Source organism: Ptychodera flava, chromosome 11 (genome assembly GCF_041260155.1).
Source record: "Ptychodera flava strain L36383 chromosome 11, AS_Pfla_20210202, whole genome shotgun sequence".
NCBI classification, from domain to species: domain Eukaryota; kingdom Metazoa; phylum Hemichordata; class Enteropneusta; family Ptychoderidae; genus Ptychodera; species Ptychodera flava.
In genome coordinates this window covers 4,087,606-4,106,585 of record NC_091938.1, presented here as the reverse complement: position 1 = coordinate 4,106,585, position 18,980 = coordinate 4,087,606, and the positions used below count along the sequence as shown (strand labels likewise).

The following is an 18,980-nucleotide window of genomic DNA, read 5'->3' as shown; positions in this document are numbered from 1 at the left end:
CATTCACGTCCATATAAGCCATATGATGGGAAACTATTTCATCTAGAAGAATGACTACTTTATTCCGTTACCAAAATTTTGTTTATGATTTTGTTGGAGAATCTTAAAGCCTGATGGAACTTTAATGTAGAGGATGCACTTTGCATCCTTAATTATGTTACTATTTTTCATTTTCTTTCTCTCTCACTTTCTACTTTCACATTGTGAATATGTGTATTTTTCCTTTTATTATTATTTACATGAAATTGTACGATTTTTTTCATGTTGGCAGTCCTATCTTCTGGTGCCATGAAAGATCCATTTCACGAATAAACATTCATTAGCTTTTAAATCAAACACTTACCGACTGTTCCCATCTAATCCATTCGATCTGTGGATTCCGACGACTGATTACAAAGAGCTCAAGATTCGACTTTATTAGTGTGTTGTTGCTTTTATCGATATGATCGTTCCCCATGGTTCTATTTCCTCTGATCATTTCACATACTTTGTTCTTCTCTATAATATGCGATTGAGAAAGATCCTTTTCACTATGTTTCTGCGAACATTTTTCTTCTCTATGTATGCTTACCGTAAAGTTTGTGTAGCACATGTGTCTTTTTTCTCCATCGTCGATGAAAATAAAAAAAATCGTTGATCGAGTTCAAATAAGAGAATTATTTCACGTGCCACAAATTTGGTTCTGTCAAAAGTTTGAACGTCTGTTAAGCGTCATATCCGAAACTTCTTCCAAGAGTAGGATATGAAAGACAATAATGATGTATTTTCCTGAGGAAAGCGTTCCACTTTGGCAAAAAAAACCCGTACCATTCTATCATAAGCAGCCAAGAAAGGGTTTTATTTTTTCTAATGTGTTTCTGTCAATTAATATATTTCAGTGAACATTGTTTACTACTTTCTGTTTTGTTGTGGCTGGTATATCCTCTGTTGCAGTGACAGCGCTGTCTGCATTGATGTAAAGTTCTTGACCCTTGTTGACTAATATACATGGTACAAATGAAATTGTCCTCGTCTAAGTTAAATTTCTATCTAAACGAACCCAAATAAAATCTTCCGAACGACTTTTCGTCTATGATACCAACACTATCTAGAGCGAGCCTTTACATGTGCTTTTTGGATCTAACTGAATGAAAATAAAAATTTAATATTGGAATCAATTCTAGTTTTTGTCTCCTCTAAACTTAGACAGTCATATTTTTCCAAAGAAGTTAAAAATTTTCTATCTCTAATTTTCTGTTCTAAGTTAGCATAAATATTCCATGTAGTAAATTTTAGTGTAATTCTCGCAGTAGAACAAACCATCTGAAAAGTTCAAAGGTACCGTCATGTCAGTGTATTGTGACACAAAGATACCATACTCAAGGTCCTCACGTCTTTGAAGTGAACATCTATAAAGTGTCATCAATCGTTGAGAAAGTTCAGTATTTTTTGTCAAAAACCGTTTGATAGGCAACTTTCCTTTGCTCTTGCTAAGTGCTATTGTCACTATGAATAGTCACAGACTTGTCTGTGATAGCGTGAAGCGTACGAAGCGCCCTAGACTTGGTTCAAGTCTGTGATTTGTGAATGTTTGAGTGGAGTGAACACAATGATTTGTATTTTGCTTTCATGTGAAACGCGCGCGTGAGTGGAGTGGACGCGATGAGCCGGGTGAATACTACACAGGGGAGTTTACCAGGTGAATCCGGCAGAAACTAACTCACTATACTGCGCAGACTCAAAGGTAACGCATTCAATCAATTCAATGGGAAAACTTGGCCTACGCTACCAAATTCCGAGTAGGTTTGTACGAAATAGGAGAACACAAGAGAAACTATTATAAATGATTTTATTTTTTAAAAATTCTAGAAGCGCCCCCGCCTGCCACACAATGAACAAATGCTGAACTTTCACATGTAAACAATGCAAAGTTTCCCGAGTGTGTCACTTTGGAGTGTACCTTGGACTGAACGCTGCACACAAGAATACGACATAAGGTCCGTGGCTCATAGATTATGTTTTCATTGCTTGAGCGAGCATGGAAGAATCTGCGGCACCAAAACCTTGGAAAGATGCAGCTACGGTTATCGTGGCCGCCTCAACTGACGACTTAGACCCGTCAGGTTCAGGAGCAAGCCGACGAGAGTCAAACTTTAATTATAACATTCTCATGTTGAAGAGACATTCGAAAAGTAGTGTTTTTCCTGATGCGTATGTGTTTCCTGGTGGTTCTCTCGACGATAGCGATCTGTCTTACAAATGGATGGAACTTTTTACGCGATCGAGGGACGCCGAAGGCATAAAATCTCTTCAAGATATCGAGGGAAAACGACCAATACTATTTCATCCAAGAAAGGAGTCGCAGGTTCCTCGCGAGCTTGCTTTACGAATTTGTGCAATACGAGAGGCGTTCGAGGAGTGTGGACTTCTCATTGTCAAACCTAGTCAGTCATCGTACAATAACAGCATTGCCAGGTGGTCAGACATGAGAAAATGTTCAAAAAAGATTGGCCGGGAACGTATGATCGAGTGGAGAAAACGAGTTCAGGCCGACGCTTCAAAGTTCCTTGACCTCTGTCAATCGCTCGAGTGCATCCCGAATGTGATGGCGCTGTCGGAATGGACCAACTGGTTGACACCAACGCTTGAAAGAAAACGATACAATACTGCATTTTTTATGTGTTGTATGGATGTGATTCCAGGGCCAGATATGACACCAGATTACCAGGAAATCGTAAAATCAGAGGTCAACAAATTCCATCAATCTTTTAAAAAGTCGGGGTTTCCATGGACGGGGTGGCAAATTCTTCTTGCATTATTTCTTTCGAAATCACAGAGCTCCCTCCTCCTCTCTCTCTCTCTCTCTCTCTCTCTCTCTCTCTCTCTCTCTCTCTAAGCTAATTTGCTCAGAGAACCCTGAAATAAATATTATATATTTTGTATAGAAATCTATGCATTGCCAACTAGAATCAAACTAATTGTAAAAAAAAAGAAAAAAAAAACGGAACAGATTTTTCTATCACTATGAGTGTCGAAGAAAAAGTAGAAAACATGAAAAAGATTATGGAACAGAGTTTTCTGAACCTTGCTATATTCATATGGAATTCTGGTGTTTGCTGACCCCTCCAGTAGCTACCTACAGCTAGCTGTTTACAGTCAGAGTTAGGGCCCATATGTGTACTTCAATTCAAGTCAATTTACTTTGATTTTAATATCGGTTTGATGGTGTTCTTTCATCTGAAATGTACCGTACCACACTCTCTGTCAGTGTGTGTTGGGTAATAAAAGATTGATTGTATGTAACCAATATACTGGTCCCTGCACATGTGTGCACATTGTGACTAATATGACAACACATTTTAATAGCGTATAGAGTATACAAGCCTGAGTAACATATTAGTTTCATAATTCCCAATCATTAATTACTTATTATGAGACTGTTGATATTGAAACCTCAAATAAATATATTTTAATACCTGTCATATCTGAAAAGGTCTTCCACCATGAACTAAACAATCAATCAATCTTCATTATATTCAAGTGCTCAACTCACACTATAGCAGAGATCAGTTTTCTTCAAGAATATAGCAAGATCTAGAAAATTATACTCCATAACCCTTTTTTGGGCCTTTTCCTTTTGTGAAACACTGGAACAAGTGCAGTAATCTACTCCACTTTCCTGGAATAATAAAACTTGTTCATGAATTGAAGATAACATTTGTGTTAAAAGTGTCAAATGTTTTGTGCCGTGTCAGGGGTGCCAGGCTCAGCCATGTCAGATTGATGCACACTTCCCAAATTTTTAATAAAAAGGCTATTGATGATAAAACTTCGATTAAGTATAGTGCAATAAATGTATAATATCTGATATACATCTTACTTTGATACAAATCAACCATGGAGTAAAAATAATTTGTGTCAAATATCATGTGTTTTGAGTTATACGGGCCCATATATAGGTGTAAAGTTAAGCCATTTCTCTTATAGGCAAAGACTTCCAACTTTATATTAGAAAGCTGTTGATGTTGAAACTTCAAATAAATATAGTATAATAAATGTATCATCTGAACTTCAATCTTACTTAGAATGCAGATCCACCACGGAGTGAAAGTAATTTGTGTCAAGTGTTGTTTTGCATCATTATGTGATAGCATGCCTCATAGCTTGCACTTATGACTTGCTTACCTTCAGCCAAAGCATGCGGGGAACCTGTCCTTCCTATGTGGCTGGTTAAAGCTGTTGTAAGATAAGTTTATAAGCTTTGCCAAGGCAATAAGTTCATAAAACAGAAAGTACATTTGTATTCAGACCATAGTGTAGAGATTTCAGAGAATGAAAACACACTGTGAATTACTTTCTGGAATATTTTTGTACACTACAACAAGACTTTTTAACAGGATCAACACTTTTGTAAAATCGAGTGAACTCCCCCTCTGTGCTGTGTGAAAAAACATACATCTGAGTCCTTTGCATTTTTGCATTTCATGTACTTCCATGGATTTTTCCAGCCAATCCCCAGCCACAACAACTAAAGACTCCTGAATGGATGCTATTTGTGAAGCACAATGAGGGTTTATCACCGATTTCATGCTTATGCTGTAGATTTTAACCACTATTCTATCAAAACTTACAATGGATATGGATCTTCATGGTATAAATTATTACAACAAGATTAATAGGATCTTACTCATCCCATGTTTTCTCCATTGCAGTGGTTGAGTATACCAAAAATTGTGGAGTTTGGTGTGAGCAGAAAGATTTTACTTGGAGGTCCACAGAAGTATGAACTTGGTCGTATCTTCAATTTCAAGAAATTTTCAGACCTCTCTAACTTTGCTCAAGTGAGAGGAAAGAAGGGCATGGAGTGTTTCTTTCCAGTTACAATGAAAACTAAAGATAATGGCATCATGTCGATACTTCCAGGTTAGTTGTATGCAGAACTGCACACACATTTGTACTTTATATAAAAACATGACACACTTCAAATGTTAGCAGCTAGCAGCTACATTTATCTGAATCAAAGTATTAGACTTTCATGGCCTCCATGCATGTTATATTGCTGTGATGATAAAACAGAGTACACTGGTATCAACAAGTTTTACTTGAACTTCACCTACATGGCACCTAAAATCAAACATGGAAATAACTGAAACAGGTATATCTCTTGACAAAAAATACAAAATATGCAAAGTTTACGCTAATTTGAACAAATATCATAAACTTAATTCACTTGCCAACGACATATAACTTTTGTTCCACCTCCCTCCCTCACAGATTTTCTAAACGAATGATTTGTGGAAACATTACATTTCAATGAAGAGACTAATACTCTTTGATCCTATGAAGGGGACTAGTATATGTAATTTTGATGATTTTTTATACTTCTTTTGCCTTTGAATGTCAATAGCAACTTCTAGTTCTACTCCCCAAAGCACAGTTACTGTTTAGCACTATTTAGCTAGTCAATACAGCATCTACATGTAGTAAAAGAGTGTTATCGTTTACTTTTGAATTCTACTGTTGACCAGAATTCACTTGTCAACAATGACAATATAGCCTATACATGTACAGGCTTAGTTTACAAGCTCAACATTGTGTATCTCAAGATGCTGTTGGGAGTACAACAAGAAACACTTAGTTGACATACAAAACAAAAGTGGTGAAAAAGTCACAAAAATTTTACAGCTACTGGCCGTTGAAAGTAGGATGCTTCTTGGGGACAGATATTACGACTTTCAAATTTTTACAATGCTTTTCTAATCTGCCACTTGTAGGGCCTTATTTCAAAGCTCTTGGAAAAAGAAAAGTTTTCAATGTCGTGGTTTTTTGATTAATCAAGGAAATTTTGAGCAAAAGTTGATCCAGAGCATGCATGGTCAAACTGTTAAATTTCAACTCTTCTTTACACACTGTCACACATGAAAATATATCCATGATATGAAGAATTTCAGTTCTGTGGGGGATTGTCATTTGATTTTATTTCATTGAAATTTATCTGTTCCCATACAATATTCATTGACATTTTTATATGCTTTCTCAAATCATAAATCAATACAAATGCTATACCAATATCCTGCGCTCATGTTATTCCCACCTTTGTCTTTGCTTCTTTATAGGAGACAGCTTGTATCCTGAAAATCCAGACCTTGTCAGTATCGACATGGAAACAGTTGATGCCACCAGTGATGAAAGTACCAGGCAGTGTGCACATCTGAATCGGTTTACCTATAAATCCTCAGAAGTAGGATTCATTTTCAAAATACACTGTAATATCCAACCAAAATATGGGCATGTGGCGCCAATAGACTTGTTTCCCATGATGAGAGGGAAACTGTAATTACTGTGAATATGAATATCGATAATAATATGAATCCTGACTGATCTAAATGGATGTCATACTAGTATCAGCGTCAATGGCTCCAACTGAGCCAATTGACTCATGATTACAAACAATACATTTTCTTTCTTACAGATGACTTGGAATTGGGGTAGAAACATGTGAAGTCTTGCATGTTTGTTTTCCTATGGGCCAAAGCTGAGCACTTCTGAAAGTGCTTCTTTCTTCATGAATTGAATTTCCACAGCTTTTGGATATGATTTGCATATCAGCTGACACAAGTTCATTAAAATTTTGACAGAAAATATTAATTATCAAAATTATCTGATCCTATATGGTGTCACAACACTCTTAGAGAGGAGGGGTTTTACAGTCTACGTGCATTGGACACATTATGCAGAACATATCCAGACATCCCTCGCATAAATATATCCACATTTTTAAAATGACGTACCTGGCAGCTGTACCAATATTATACTCAGTGCATGTGATAATCTGGCTGTTAACAAATAACGTCAGCCTTCCCTCACTTATATAGAAATCAAATATTTGTGTGCAAATTTTGAGAACATTTTTTGAAATTACAGAAGAAGTAAATAATGAAGATCTCGCAACTCTATAGGCAATTTCAAATGTTACAATTAACACTAGAAAAATATATCAATGACTCAGACAACAAGCTGCAACAACAGCCACACATGCTACAATGACAAATTTTGCTTGACCCCCCTAAAATAATGTAACACATGTAAATGTCAACAAGAATGAATGACAGAAGGTAGAGAAAAAATGCAACAACATTGAATAATCTGGGAACAAGATTTGAATGTGAACATTAAACAAGCAGTGTCAGAAAAGTTAATTTGGCCAAATTGAGAACAAATCTAAATTAGGTCATCCTTAACTATAAGCTAAATTTTAGAACTGTTGGACATGTGTTTCAGGGTTGTCGCTTTGACAAGGAGTGCGAAAACTGGCAAGGAACTGCCAATCTACATGCTGTTTTCATTACAATTTGGAGAAACTTTAAAGACATAGCTTCCTGAAAACCGAAATATGAAAACTAGCTACCAGACGAGTAGTTTGAGGGAATTTATTGACCAAACAAAAAGGGATTGCGCAAGGAATTGACATGTGTAAGTTTTACCACCAATTGAAATATTCTAAATTAAGTCTGTCTGAAGGTACCGGTAGCTACAAAGAGTATCATAAAGCTATCAGACAATGCATTATTGAGAACTATTTTGACCAGAAGTGATATGAAAGTGGCCATGAAATTTTACATTGTGGAAATATCATTATTATTTGAACAAATCTGAATGGTGACAGATAGCTTTTTAGAGATTTTTGACCAAAAGTGAGAAGAATTGGCCCTACAAATTCACCTATACAAATTTCATCATCACGTGAAAATATGTTAATGTATTTTCCAAGGACTAGTACTGGTATACCACATAGCAAAGATTTACGATTCAGAGAATTTTAAATTTGGCAGAAAGGTGGAATCATGACAGGGAATCAAAGTTTTGGAGCTCTGTGATACTGATAACATAACACATACAGGTACCATAAGTCTCGCTTAAACAACAGACCTTGGCAAGTTTATATATGAACTGATGCAAGCAGTGAAACAATGCATGAGCTTGCATTTTGCCAATGTTTTCAAACCAGTTGCTTTGTATCTTTGCAATTTTGCTCGTTTGCTCAACACATTCAAAGTTATGTTGATTTTATTTGATTTGTCATTTTTGTTGGAATAAATTTATCTTTAATAGAAGGAAAGAAAAAAGTTTGTTTGTTAAAAATCTACTTTTATGGAAGCTTTATGGTACACAAACAGTGTAAACTTGAAAAAAGTATTTTTATTTCATTATTTACATATGGAAAGCTAACTGTTAAATACACAATGAAATACAGAAAAGGGCCATATACAAACATGTACGTATTACATAACACATGTTATACATACACATAAACAGACTAGACGATAAATCAAGACTGACCCCCATAGTTCCATTCATTTTGTACATATAGGAAATCATAGCTGAAAATTTTATACTGGTAATTTGCAGATTAAAAATTGAATATTTGTCTTGCTGCATGATGCTTGCAGTATAACAAAAGTTCAAAGGTAATATCAGTGTATTGTGACACAAAGATACCATACTCAAGGTCCTAACATGTCTTTGAAGTGAACATCTATAATAATGTGTCATCAATCGTTGATAAAGTTCAGTATTTGTGTCAAAAACTGTTTGATAGGCAACTTTCCTTTACTGTTGCTATTGGCACTGTGAACAGTCACAGGCTTGTCTGTGATAGCGTGAAGCGCCCCCACCTGCCGCACAATGAACAAATGCTGAACTTTTTACATTATGTAAACTGTGCAAAGTTTCCCGAGTGTGTCACTTTGGAGTGTACCGTGAACTGGACGCTGCACACAAGAATACAACATAGGGTCCGTGGCTCATAGATTACGTGTTCATTTGCTTGAGCGAGCATGGAAGAATCTACAGTACCAAAACCTTGGAAAGATGCAGCTACGGTCATCGTGGCCGCTTCAACTGACGACTTTGACCCGTCAGGTTCAGGAGCAAGCCGACGAGAGTCAAACTTCAATTATAACATTCTCATGTTGAAGAGAAATTCGAAAAGTAGTTTTTTTCCTGACGCGTATGTGTTTCCTGGCGGTTCTCTCGACGATAGCGATCTGTCTAACGAATGGATGGAACTTTTTACGCGATCGGGGGACGCCGAAGGCATAAAATCTCTTCAAGATATCGAGGGAAAACGACCAATACTATTTCATCCAAGAAAGGAGTCGCAGGTTCCTCGTGAGCTTGCTTTACGAATTTGTGCAATACGAGAGGCGTTCGAGGAGTGTGGACTTCTCATTGTCAAACCTAGTCAGTCATCGTACAACAACAGCATTGCCAGGTGGTCAGACATGAGAAAATGTTCAAAAAAGATTGGCCGGGAACGTATGATCGAGTGGAGAAAACGAGTTCAGGCCGACGCTTCAAAGTTCCTTGACCTCTGTCAATCGCTCGAGTGCATCCCGAATGTGATGGCGCTGTCGGAATGGACCAACTGGTTGACACCAACGCTTGAAAGAAAACGATACAATACCGCATTTTTTATGTGTTGTATGGATGTGATTCCAGGGCCAGATATGACACCAGATCACCAGGAAATCGTAAAATCTGAGGTCAACAAATTTTATCATTCTTTATATATTCGAAGTTATCATTGACGGGGGATGAGCTGGCAAATTCTTCTTGCATCATTTTTGTCCAAATTACAGAGCTCCCCTCCCCATATATTATATATATAATATATATATATATATAATATATATATATATATATATATATATATATATATATATATATAAAATTTGCTCAGTGAGCCCAAAAATAAATATTATATATTTTGTATAGAATTCAACGCAACTGGACTTAAATTAATTGTAACCAATATACTGGTCACTACCCTGCACATGTGTGCACATGGTATTTACTAATATGACAGTATATTTTAATTACGTATAGAGTATACAAACCCGTGTAACATATTAGTTTCATGGTTCCCAATTACTAATTATTCATTATTAAACTGTTGATATTGAAACCTCAATAAATAAATATATTTTAATACCTGGATGCAGTCATATCTGAAAAGGTCTTCCACCATGAACTAAACAATCAATCAATCAATCTCTAATATACTCAACTGCGCAACTCACACTAGCAGAGATCAGTGTTCTTCAAGAATATAGCAAGATCTAGAAAATAATACTCCATAACCCTTTTCTGGGCCATTTCCTTTTGTGCAACACTGGAACAAAGGTAAAGACATAGACAACAATGTTTTATGCAATGTTTGGTTTTGTTCTTGCTATACCGCACTTTCGGGCTTTCCAAAGTGTGTTGTTATGCAATAAAGTGATTCCGGTAAAGTGATTAAAGTAATCTACTCCACTTTCCTTGAATTAAAAACTTGTTCTTGAAGTAACGATAATATTTGTGTAAAGTTTCAAATGTTTTGTGATGTTCGAGAACATGCCAGACTCAGCCATGTCAGATAGTTGAACACTTCCCAAATTTTTAAAAGAAGAATATTGATGATAAAAGTTCAATTAAGTATATTGCAATAAATGTAAGATCTGATACATATCTAATATCTGATATATATCTTACTTTGATACAAATTAACCATGGAGTAAAAATAATTTGTGTCAAATATCATGTGTTTGAGTTATACGGGCCCATATATAGGTGTAAAGTTAAGCCATTTCTGTCTTATAGGCAAAGACTTCCAACTTTACATTAGAAAGCTGTTGATGTTGAAACTTCAAATAAATATAGTATAATAAATGTATCATCTGAACTTCAATCTTACTTAGAATGCAGATCCACCACGGAGTGAAAGTAATTTGTGTCAAGTGTTGTTTTGCATCATTATGTGATAGCATGCCTCATAGCTTGCACCTATGACTTGCTTACCTTCAGCCAGAGCATGCGGGGAACCTGTCCTTCCTATGCGGCTGGTTAAAGCTGTTGTAAGACAAGCCTATAAACTTCGTCATGGCAATAAATTCATAAAACAGAAAGTACATTTGTATTCAGACCATAGTGTAGAGATTTCAGAGAATGAAAACACACTGTGAATTACATTTTCTAGAGTATTTTTTACACTGAAACAAGATTTTATAACAGGATCAACTCTTTTGTAAAATCAAGTGAACTCCCCCTCTGTGTTGTGTGAAAAAAACATAATCCCTATCCTTTGCATTTTTGCATTTCATGTACTCCCTGGATTTTTCCAGCCAATGCCCAGCCACAATAACTAAAGACTCCTGAAGTGATGCTATTTGTGAAGCACAATGAGGGTATAATATCACCTACTTCTAATATAGCTATACTGTAGACTGACTCTAAACTACTCTTCTAGTAGAAGTTCTTTCTGAAATTACAATGGATTTGAATTTTTGTGCTATAAATTATTACAACAACATTATTAGTATCTTACTCTTCCCATGTTTTCTCCTTTGCAGTGGTTGAGTATGCCAAAAATTATAGAGTTTGGCGTGAGCAGAAAGATTCTACTTGGACCTCCACAGAAGTATGAACTTGGTCGTATCTTCAATTTCAAGAAATTTTCAGACCTTTCTGAATTTGTTCAAGTGAGAGGAAAGAAAGGCATGGAGTGTTTATTTCCAGTTGCAATGAAAACTAAAGATGGCATCATTTCGTTACTTCCAGGTTAGTTGTGTACATCGCTGCACACACATTTGCACTTTATAATAGTACACAACATGACACACTTCAACTATTAGTAGCTAGCTGCTAGATATATGTGAATCAAAGTTACATGAATTCCTGTAGGACTTTCATGGCCTCCATGTTATTTGGCTATGATGATAAAAAAGAATACAATAGTATCAACAAGTTTTCCTTGAACTTCACCTATATAGCACCTAAAATCAAGCATGGAAATAACTGAAACAGGTATATCTCTTGGCAAAAAATACAAATGGATTGACAGACTTATAGACTGACAGAGCTATGGCATTGGCAGTATCCTAGTGTGCCTTCAGCACATTGGGGAAAAAATGATACAGTACTTCAAAGTTATGTACAGCTACTTATTACACCATAATACTGGTACCTGTTGCTGCCATATTGAATAAAGTTTCCATGAACTTAATTTCACTTGTCAACTACATATATCTTTTGCTCCACCTCCCTCCCTCACAGATTTCCTAAACGTATGATTTGTGGAAACATTGCATTTCAATGAAGAGACTAAATACTCAACAGCATATCTTTGATCATATAAAAGGGGCTAGTAACTCTATTTTTTATGATTTTTCTATACTTCATTTGCCTTTGAATGTCAATAGCAACTTCTCGTTCTACTCCCCAAAGCACAATTACTGGTTAGCTCTATTTAGCTAGTCAATACAGAAAAAACTGTTATTGTTTACTTTTGAATTTACTGTTGACAAGAATCCACTAGTCAACAATGACAATATAGCCTATACATGTACAGGCTTAGTTTACAAGCTCAACATTGTGTATCTCAAGATGCTGTTGGGAGTATAACAAGAAACTCTTAGTTGACATACAAACCAAAAGTGGTGAAAAAGTCACAAAAAATTTACAGCTACTGGCCCTTGAAAGTAGGATGCTTCTTGGGGACAGATATTATGACTTTCAAATTTTGACAATGCTTTTCTAATCTACCACTTGTAGGGCCTCATTTCAAAGCTCTTGGAGAAAGAAAAGTTGTCAATGTCATGATTTTTAAAAATAAAAAATGTTATTTTTCCCCCTGGAGTTAACACTGAGGTGGTAGCCATTTTGAATTTAAATACCAGTAAATGTTACGCTAAGGTAATTTGTTTCTCTAGTACCAATATTTGCACAGTGACCCCTGATTTTCATTCTTGATTTGGTAAGAGAATGGTTGAAAGTTTAATTTAGGAAATTCTGAGCAAACGTTAGTCCAGAGCATGCATGGTCAAACTTGTAAATTGCCACTTATCTTTACACGCCGTCACACATGAAAATATATCCATGATATGAAGAATTTCAGTTCTGTAGGGATTGTTATTTGATTTTATTTCATGGAAATTTATCTGTTCCTCTCCCTTAAATCATACAATATTTAATGTATTGAGTTATATTAGTGACATTTTTTATACTCTCTCAAATCATAAATCAATACAAATGCTATACCAATATCCTACACTCATGTTATTCCCACCTTTGTCTTTGCCTATTTATAGGAGACAGCTTGTATCCTGAAAATCCAGACCTTGTCAATATCGACGCGGAAACAGTTGATGCCACAGGTGATGAAAGTACCAGGCAGTGTGCACATCTGAATCGGTTTACCTATATATCCAAAGAAGTAGGATCCATTGTCAAAATACACTGTAATATCCAACCAAACTACGGGCATGTGGCGCCAGTAGACTTGTTTGTTGAGACAGGAGCGAAGCTGTAATTACTGTGAATATGAATATCGATAATAATATGAATCCCGACTGATCTAATTGAATGTCATACTAGTATCAGCAACAATGACTTTTGTCAACTTTTCTAGCAGCAGTGTCCTATGTCATGTGTGTGCAGCTTTATTTAGTAACAAACTTAAGCTGTTCTATGTCAACAAGCCTGAATGACAGAAGGTACAGAAAAAAATGTGCAAGATAACATATAATAATCTGTGAACAAGATTTGAATGTGAACAAGCAAGCAGTGTCAGAAAAGTTAATTTGGCCAAAAATGAGAACAAATCTAAATTAGGTCATCCCCTGGAACCTATACAATACATTTTAAAACTGTTGGACAAGTGTTTGAGGGAAGTCGCTTTGACAAGGCGTGAGAAAACTGGCCAGGAACTGTCAATCTAAATGCTGTTTTCATTACAATTTGGAGAAAATTTGAAGGCACATCTTCCTGAAAACCGAAATTTTAAAACTATAGCTATCAGATTAGTAGTTTGAGGGAATTTATTGACCAAATAAAAAGGGATTGCCCTAGGAATTGACATGTGAAAGTTTTACCATCAATTGAAATATTCTAAATAAAGTCTTTGTGAAGATTAGCTACAAAAAGTGTCATAAAGCTATCAGACAATACATTACTGAGATGTTTTGACGAGAAGTGATATGGAACTGGCCATTAAATTTGCATTATGGAAATATCATTACTATTTGAACAAATCTGAATGGTGACAGATAACTTCAGAGATTTTTGACCAAAAGGAGAATTGGCCGTACAAATTCACCTATACAAATTTCATCATCATGAGGAAAAATCTTAATGTATTTATCAAGGACTGGTACTGGTATACCACATACCAAAGATTTATGATGGGCTGTTTCAGAGAATTTTAAATTTGGCAGACAGGTGAGATGATGACAGGGAATCAACCTCTTGGATATTAAGCTCTGTGGTACTGACAATCTAACACATACAGGTACCATTAGTCTTGCTCAAAGCACAGACCTTGGCAAGTTTATATATGAACTAATGCAAACTTTCATGGAACAATGCATGGGTTTGCATACGGCCAATTTTTCAAACCAGTTGCTTTGTATCTTTGTAATTTTGTTTGTTTGCTCAACACAATTAAAGTTATATTGATTTAATTTGATTTGCCATTTTTGTTGGAATAAATTTATATTCAAAAGGAAAAAAAGTTTGTTTGTTAAAAATCTAGCTTATGGAAGCTTGACATGGTACACAAACAGTGTAAACTTGAAAAAAGTATCTTTATTTCATTATTCACATGAGGAAAGCTAAAATATAAAACACTGACTGTTAAATACACAATGAAGTACAAAAAAGGGCCATATACATGTACGTATTACAAAACACATGCTATACAAACACATAAACAGACTAGACGATTAATCAAGACTGATCCCCATAGTTCCATTCATTTTGTACGTATAGGAAATCACAGCTGAAAATTTCATACTGGTAATTTGCAGATTTAAAAATTGAATATTTGTCTTACTGCATGGCATTTTCCAATTCCCTAGTTCTCTTGTCTCTTTAATAGTGTTGGGAGTAATTATTGAAACCTAATAGTTCAATAATTTGCACGCTTCAGAATGTAATTGTTAGAATTTGATGTAAGATTGCCTTTTCATTCAAAGATTAATGTAATAGGATCTAAAAGAAATACAGAGAAGTACAATTTAACAAAGTTATCAAGAACCGGTAAAACTCCATAAAAATTAATCAAGAACATTTAAACAGTCAAAACTACTTCTGTTTCAGGTGGTGTTGCACAGGATACAGTGTATTTATCCAAAATCACTTATTTGCAGAGATTCATTCAGTTTTCATAAAATAGTACATGTGTTCACCTTTTAGCATGACAAGCAGTAGTAAGTTGGGTGAGAAAAGAAGTGTGAATTTATGCAAATCACCCGATTTCAACATTTCAAAAAACTTTAACTCCACTCTGGCTGGGTCTAATTTTGTGAAATATTCACATAATGTTCTGGAAATACTATATAACAGAACAATAATTTTGTTTGGCAATAAAGTTCTTCCATTTTTAACACGAGTCATTTCAATTTCGCTTATCATGATATGAATCACCTTTTTTGAATACGAATCTTTCAATCCCTGCTGGATGCCATTTAAAATGAGGATAGATGATGTATTATAAAGCACAATAAAACACTGGTTGCAATACTTCACTTGAATCATATGTACACTGTTGCCAAAATGTGCTTTGACTTCTGTGTACAGCTCAACTCCTCCACTCGATTTCCAATGTTTGTAATTTCAAAGTTATGAAACAAAGACTTTCTGGCCATAACTGCACTTTGAGTACTTTGGACTGCAAAGAATAACTAAGTTGGTTAGTTGGAGAAATATTGTTGTTCCAATGTTTTTAATGTCAGTAACCACGATATCATGATCAACTGACACTTCATTGGTTTAGACTATTTTTGGTTCATATGGAAGTTCTCTTCGGACGCTACCAGCCTCCATACAGTCATAAACCCATTTTTCGGTAACAGTGTGGAATTTCTTAAGTCGCCCTCTGTTGATGATATTGAGATCTTTGATTCGACTCAAGTCTCTGAAAACAAACAAAAACATGTATTCCACAGATGTTTTAACTGAGATAAAAATATTACAACCATTGGTATGCACAATATTTCATGAACTCTTTGAGGAAATTACAAAAATTCCTCGTAGTTTCCATGTGTTAGCCTTGTTCCATTGCATGTGATAGAACATTCATGAGTTGACAGAACAGAGATTTTGCTTTGTATGCAATGCTGATGACCATATTGTGTGGTACATGTAGGTTACCCTTACAAAGCAAAATTGGCCAGATTTGAGAATTATCAGTTCATGCTATGCTGTTTTACAAAATGTACAGAAAGGTAACATTCAAAATTATCTTTTAGAGTATGTTTCACCTTTTTATTTATCATGGAAGGCATCAATCACATCTGCCTCAATAGTATGTCTTCCACAGAATGTTTGATATGAATGTGTTTGTTTTTTAGTATGCATATATTGAAAACATCATACACATAACACAGACCATAGTCTTGTCTTTTCAGCAAATACTCCAGGTGATTCCAGCTCAATTTATATCTTAAAGGGGAAGTTCACAAGGGCTAATTTTTACATATGCGTTAGCTTTGGGGTTGCTTTCGGAAAAGCCATTTTCACCACTTATAACTCATGTGAATTTTTACAAAAACAGACAAAACTAGTGGCGGAAGTTGCAGTTTAGGGCTTCATCAACTTAATGTATTTTGAGACATGGGAAAAAGCACCATGCTTGGTGCTTTCATCACCAATGCAACATGAACATGCATAGTGCAGTGTCCACCAAAGTATTTCAAACGCTGGAGTGATATCTCACTTCAGGGGTCAGATATACATTTAAGTATTGCAGATGTAATACTTTATCCTAAATTTCCTCCACAGAAGTCCTAAAAGGTTACAAACAAATTGAGTTGTGGCATCACTTTGGTTAAAATCTGGAAACCATTGTACTCGAGAATGAAAAACTTACTTGCTGTCACAGACAACATGAGTAACACCATCGTGTAGTTCAGCAGCAATTGCAGCACCATAAAATCGTAATTCTAAACTGACCAAATCAAGGGGACTATCCTTGATACCCTGAAACAAACGGAAAATTTATTGCTTTATTAGAACAGAGAATTTCTGACTTTATGTCACCTATAGGCTAGTTCCAAAATTAAGGGGCTAGTAGCTGTAACTTTTGTAGTCTGAGTCATGAATTTGTGTGACCTTTAGTATCCTTTGCAACATTGCAGGTTTTATTTTCATTGTTCTTGCGGAAAATGCAGACAAATATTTATTTTTGCATATTAATAAAAGAAGAATGATGTCATTTGTGATTAGCACTATTGCATGTTCATCCTCATAACACTATACAATCAAACGAGGAAACACCATATGAAGCATGTCACAGTACAATACACTGCGGGACGAACGTATGCCTGAATATTTCGTATTCCGCGAAGCATATATTCTACCTGAGAGCGCTTTCGGCCGGTTGCTAGTGATGACAGCGAACATTGTATCAATTTATTTTCAATAGAATATCGATCGAAATCTGGGCTCATGTGTCGAGGTCAAATCATTAATATGTCTACACAACCCGTATATATTGACTAAGATAGCATAAAATGAACGTATCGGTTGGTTTCTAGTACTTAGATTGAATCGTCGACACTTTTTTACAGTTTTGGCGATGCGTTCATGTTTCAGCACATTTTGGCGCTCTTTGCAAGTTTGGCGCCATTGTGAGCTGGGAATGACCTGCCAGTGAGCACGACAACATAGTATCAATTTTCGATAAAAGAATATCGATCGATAACGTTCACTGCACGATTACAGCGGAGAGTCTGCGCCCGTTCGCCTCCGTTCTGTGTTATTTTTCAAATTTACTGGAATTTTCATCGTTGATTTTCGCCAAAATTTGGTATAAATTACAACAACATGACATGCATTTGGTCTGTACACCTTACGAGACGCATACTGGTTAAAATGCGTCAATTTAAGGCCTGTGTTCTGCATGTGTAAACGCCGTCAGCTCACCAAATTATTGACGGCAACAGTATATTTCAGTGATCAGAATAAATAAAATTCAAATAAAACAATTTTCGTGAAGAAATTCAAAAATCTAAAACGATAGGAATTTTGTATATTAATCAAAGGATCACGATGTCAATTTTCATCATTATTCGTTCAAAATTGAGGAATTTGAACCGACGAGAAGTGTGCAATCTGTTCGGTATATTAGACGCCATTGTTTTCCATGGGAAATCGAGCTTATTCGCCGCGTCGTAAAATGAAAAATATATCTGAAAATACCCGTTTGTTTAACTTTTTCATTTTGCTGTAATTTCTTATGATATTTGACATAGCACATCTTAACAGGTTAACTAAAACTCTATCATTTCACTTTTTAGAGTTTCCCTCTTATTTTTATGAAATGATAAGTTAACGATCGTTTGGCTGTTGACTGTGTTTTCACCTATTTTTTCATATGAATAATTATCGGATATGTATTTTCATAATTCCTTCATGAAATTACTGCCAAAATATCATAATGAAAAGGTCAACATATGAGGAAATTGAATCTACAACTCTTCCATCAATATTAAGCTGTGTAGCGTGGAAATTCAGGGAAATTTAATACATAGCATCAAAGGCGGATTTGACTCACTGTACGCGTACACGACGTATGTGTGGCGAAAAAGTGACACGCTAATACGAAACAAAATGGAGGGCCATTGGGCCCGCAGTGATAAATTACCCACAATGCTCTTTGATTTGTATCCTTGGTGAAGGTTACTTTTCTTATAACTTTTTCATTTCTGCATATAAACAATAATATGCAGCATCATAATAATTTTTAAATAATATTTAGTAAAAGTACGTTTAAATATTTAGGTGAAAGTTTTCAAATAACCATTAAACAACCATAAAAGTAACATTCTGTAGGTACAACAAATGCCATGCTTTTAGGCAGCAAGTTATGATGAACTGAAGAGGTCATTCTCTGAGAAAACTTAGAATGAGAATTTCTTTTGTCATTTCCAGTCGAAAAAATCAATATCTTTTTGTTTCAA

The 18,980-nt window shown here is 35.4% G+C and overlaps 3 protein-coding genes across 4 annotated transcripts in view; 2 read left to right on the top strand and 1 right to left on the bottom strand.

Moving 5' to 3' along the window:
- Positions 1-1,902: 1,902 nt before the first annotated feature.
- Positions 1,903-8,105, top strand: LOC139143301 (acyl-coenzyme A diphosphatase NUDT19-like). Its single transcript, XM_070713527.1, has 3 exons — positions 1,903-2,725; positions 4,692-4,902; positions 6,096-8,105. Exons 1-3 carry the CDS (start codon positions 2,018-2,020, stop codon positions 6,314-6,316), a joined length of 1,140 nt encoding a protein of 379 aa, XP_070569628.1. The 5' UTR covers positions 1,903-2,017; the 3' UTR covers positions 6,317-8,105.
- A 565-nt stretch (positions 8,106-8,670) lies between these two features.
- LOC139143297 (acyl-coenzyme A diphosphatase NUDT19-like) lies at positions 8,671-14,478 on the top strand. 2 transcript variants are annotated; one of them, XM_070713523.1, is made up of 3 exons: positions 8,671-9,524; positions 11,373-11,580; positions 13,110-14,478. In XM_070713523.1, exons 1-3 carry the CDS (start codon positions 8,817-8,819, stop codon positions 13,328-13,330), a joined length of 1,137 nt encoding a protein of 378 aa, XP_070569624.1. In that variant the 5' UTR covers positions 8,671-8,816; the 3' UTR covers positions 13,331-14,478. The 2 variants fall into 2 exon arrangements, with proteins under 2 accessions (XP_070569624.1, XP_070569625.1); XM_070713524.1 differs by lacking the exon at positions 8,671-9,524 and adding an exon at positions 11,073-11,207.
- Positions 14,479-14,590: 112 nt separating this feature from the next.
- LOC139143295 (DNA ligase 4-like) overlaps positions 14,591-18,980 on the bottom strand; it is a 40,987-nt gene continuing 36,597 nt past the window's right edge. The window contains exons 25-26 of the mRNA XM_070713521.1: positions 16,889-16,998; positions 14,591-15,934 (exon numbers count right to left, since the gene is read on the bottom strand). Coding sequence (XP_070569622.1) covers positions 15,790-15,934; positions 16,889-16,998 — 255 coding nt within the window. The 3' untranslated portion in view covers positions 14,591-15,789. The remainder of the gene's footprint in view (positions 15,935-16,888; positions 16,999-18,980) is intronic.

Bases quoted from the DNA above. Each gene is read 5' to 3' on its own strand.
- LOC139143301 (XM_070713527.1), top strand. From the start codon at position 2,018: ATGGAAGAATCTGCGGCACCAAAACCTTGGAAAGATGCAGCTACGGTT. The intron at 2,726-4,691 runs GTCAACAAATTC...TCTCCATTGCAG, and splicing joins AGGAAATCGTAAAATCAGAG to TGGTTGAGTATACCAAAAAT. The intron at 4,903-6,095 runs GTTAGTTGTATG...GCTTCTTTATAG, and splicing joins CATCATGTCGATACTTCCAG to GAGACAGCTTGTATCCTGAA.
- LOC139143297 (XM_070713523.1), top strand. From the start codon at position 8,817: ATGGAAGAATCTACAGTACCAAAACCTTGGAAAGATGCAGCTACGGTC. The intron at 9,525-11,372 runs GTCAACAAATTT...TCTCCTTTGCAG, and splicing joins AGGAAATCGTAAAATCTGAG to TGGTTGAGTATGCCAAAAAT. The intron at 11,581-13,109 runs GTTAGTTGTGTA...GCCTATTTATAG, and splicing joins CATCATTTCGTTACTTCCAG to GAGACAGCTTGTATCCTGAA.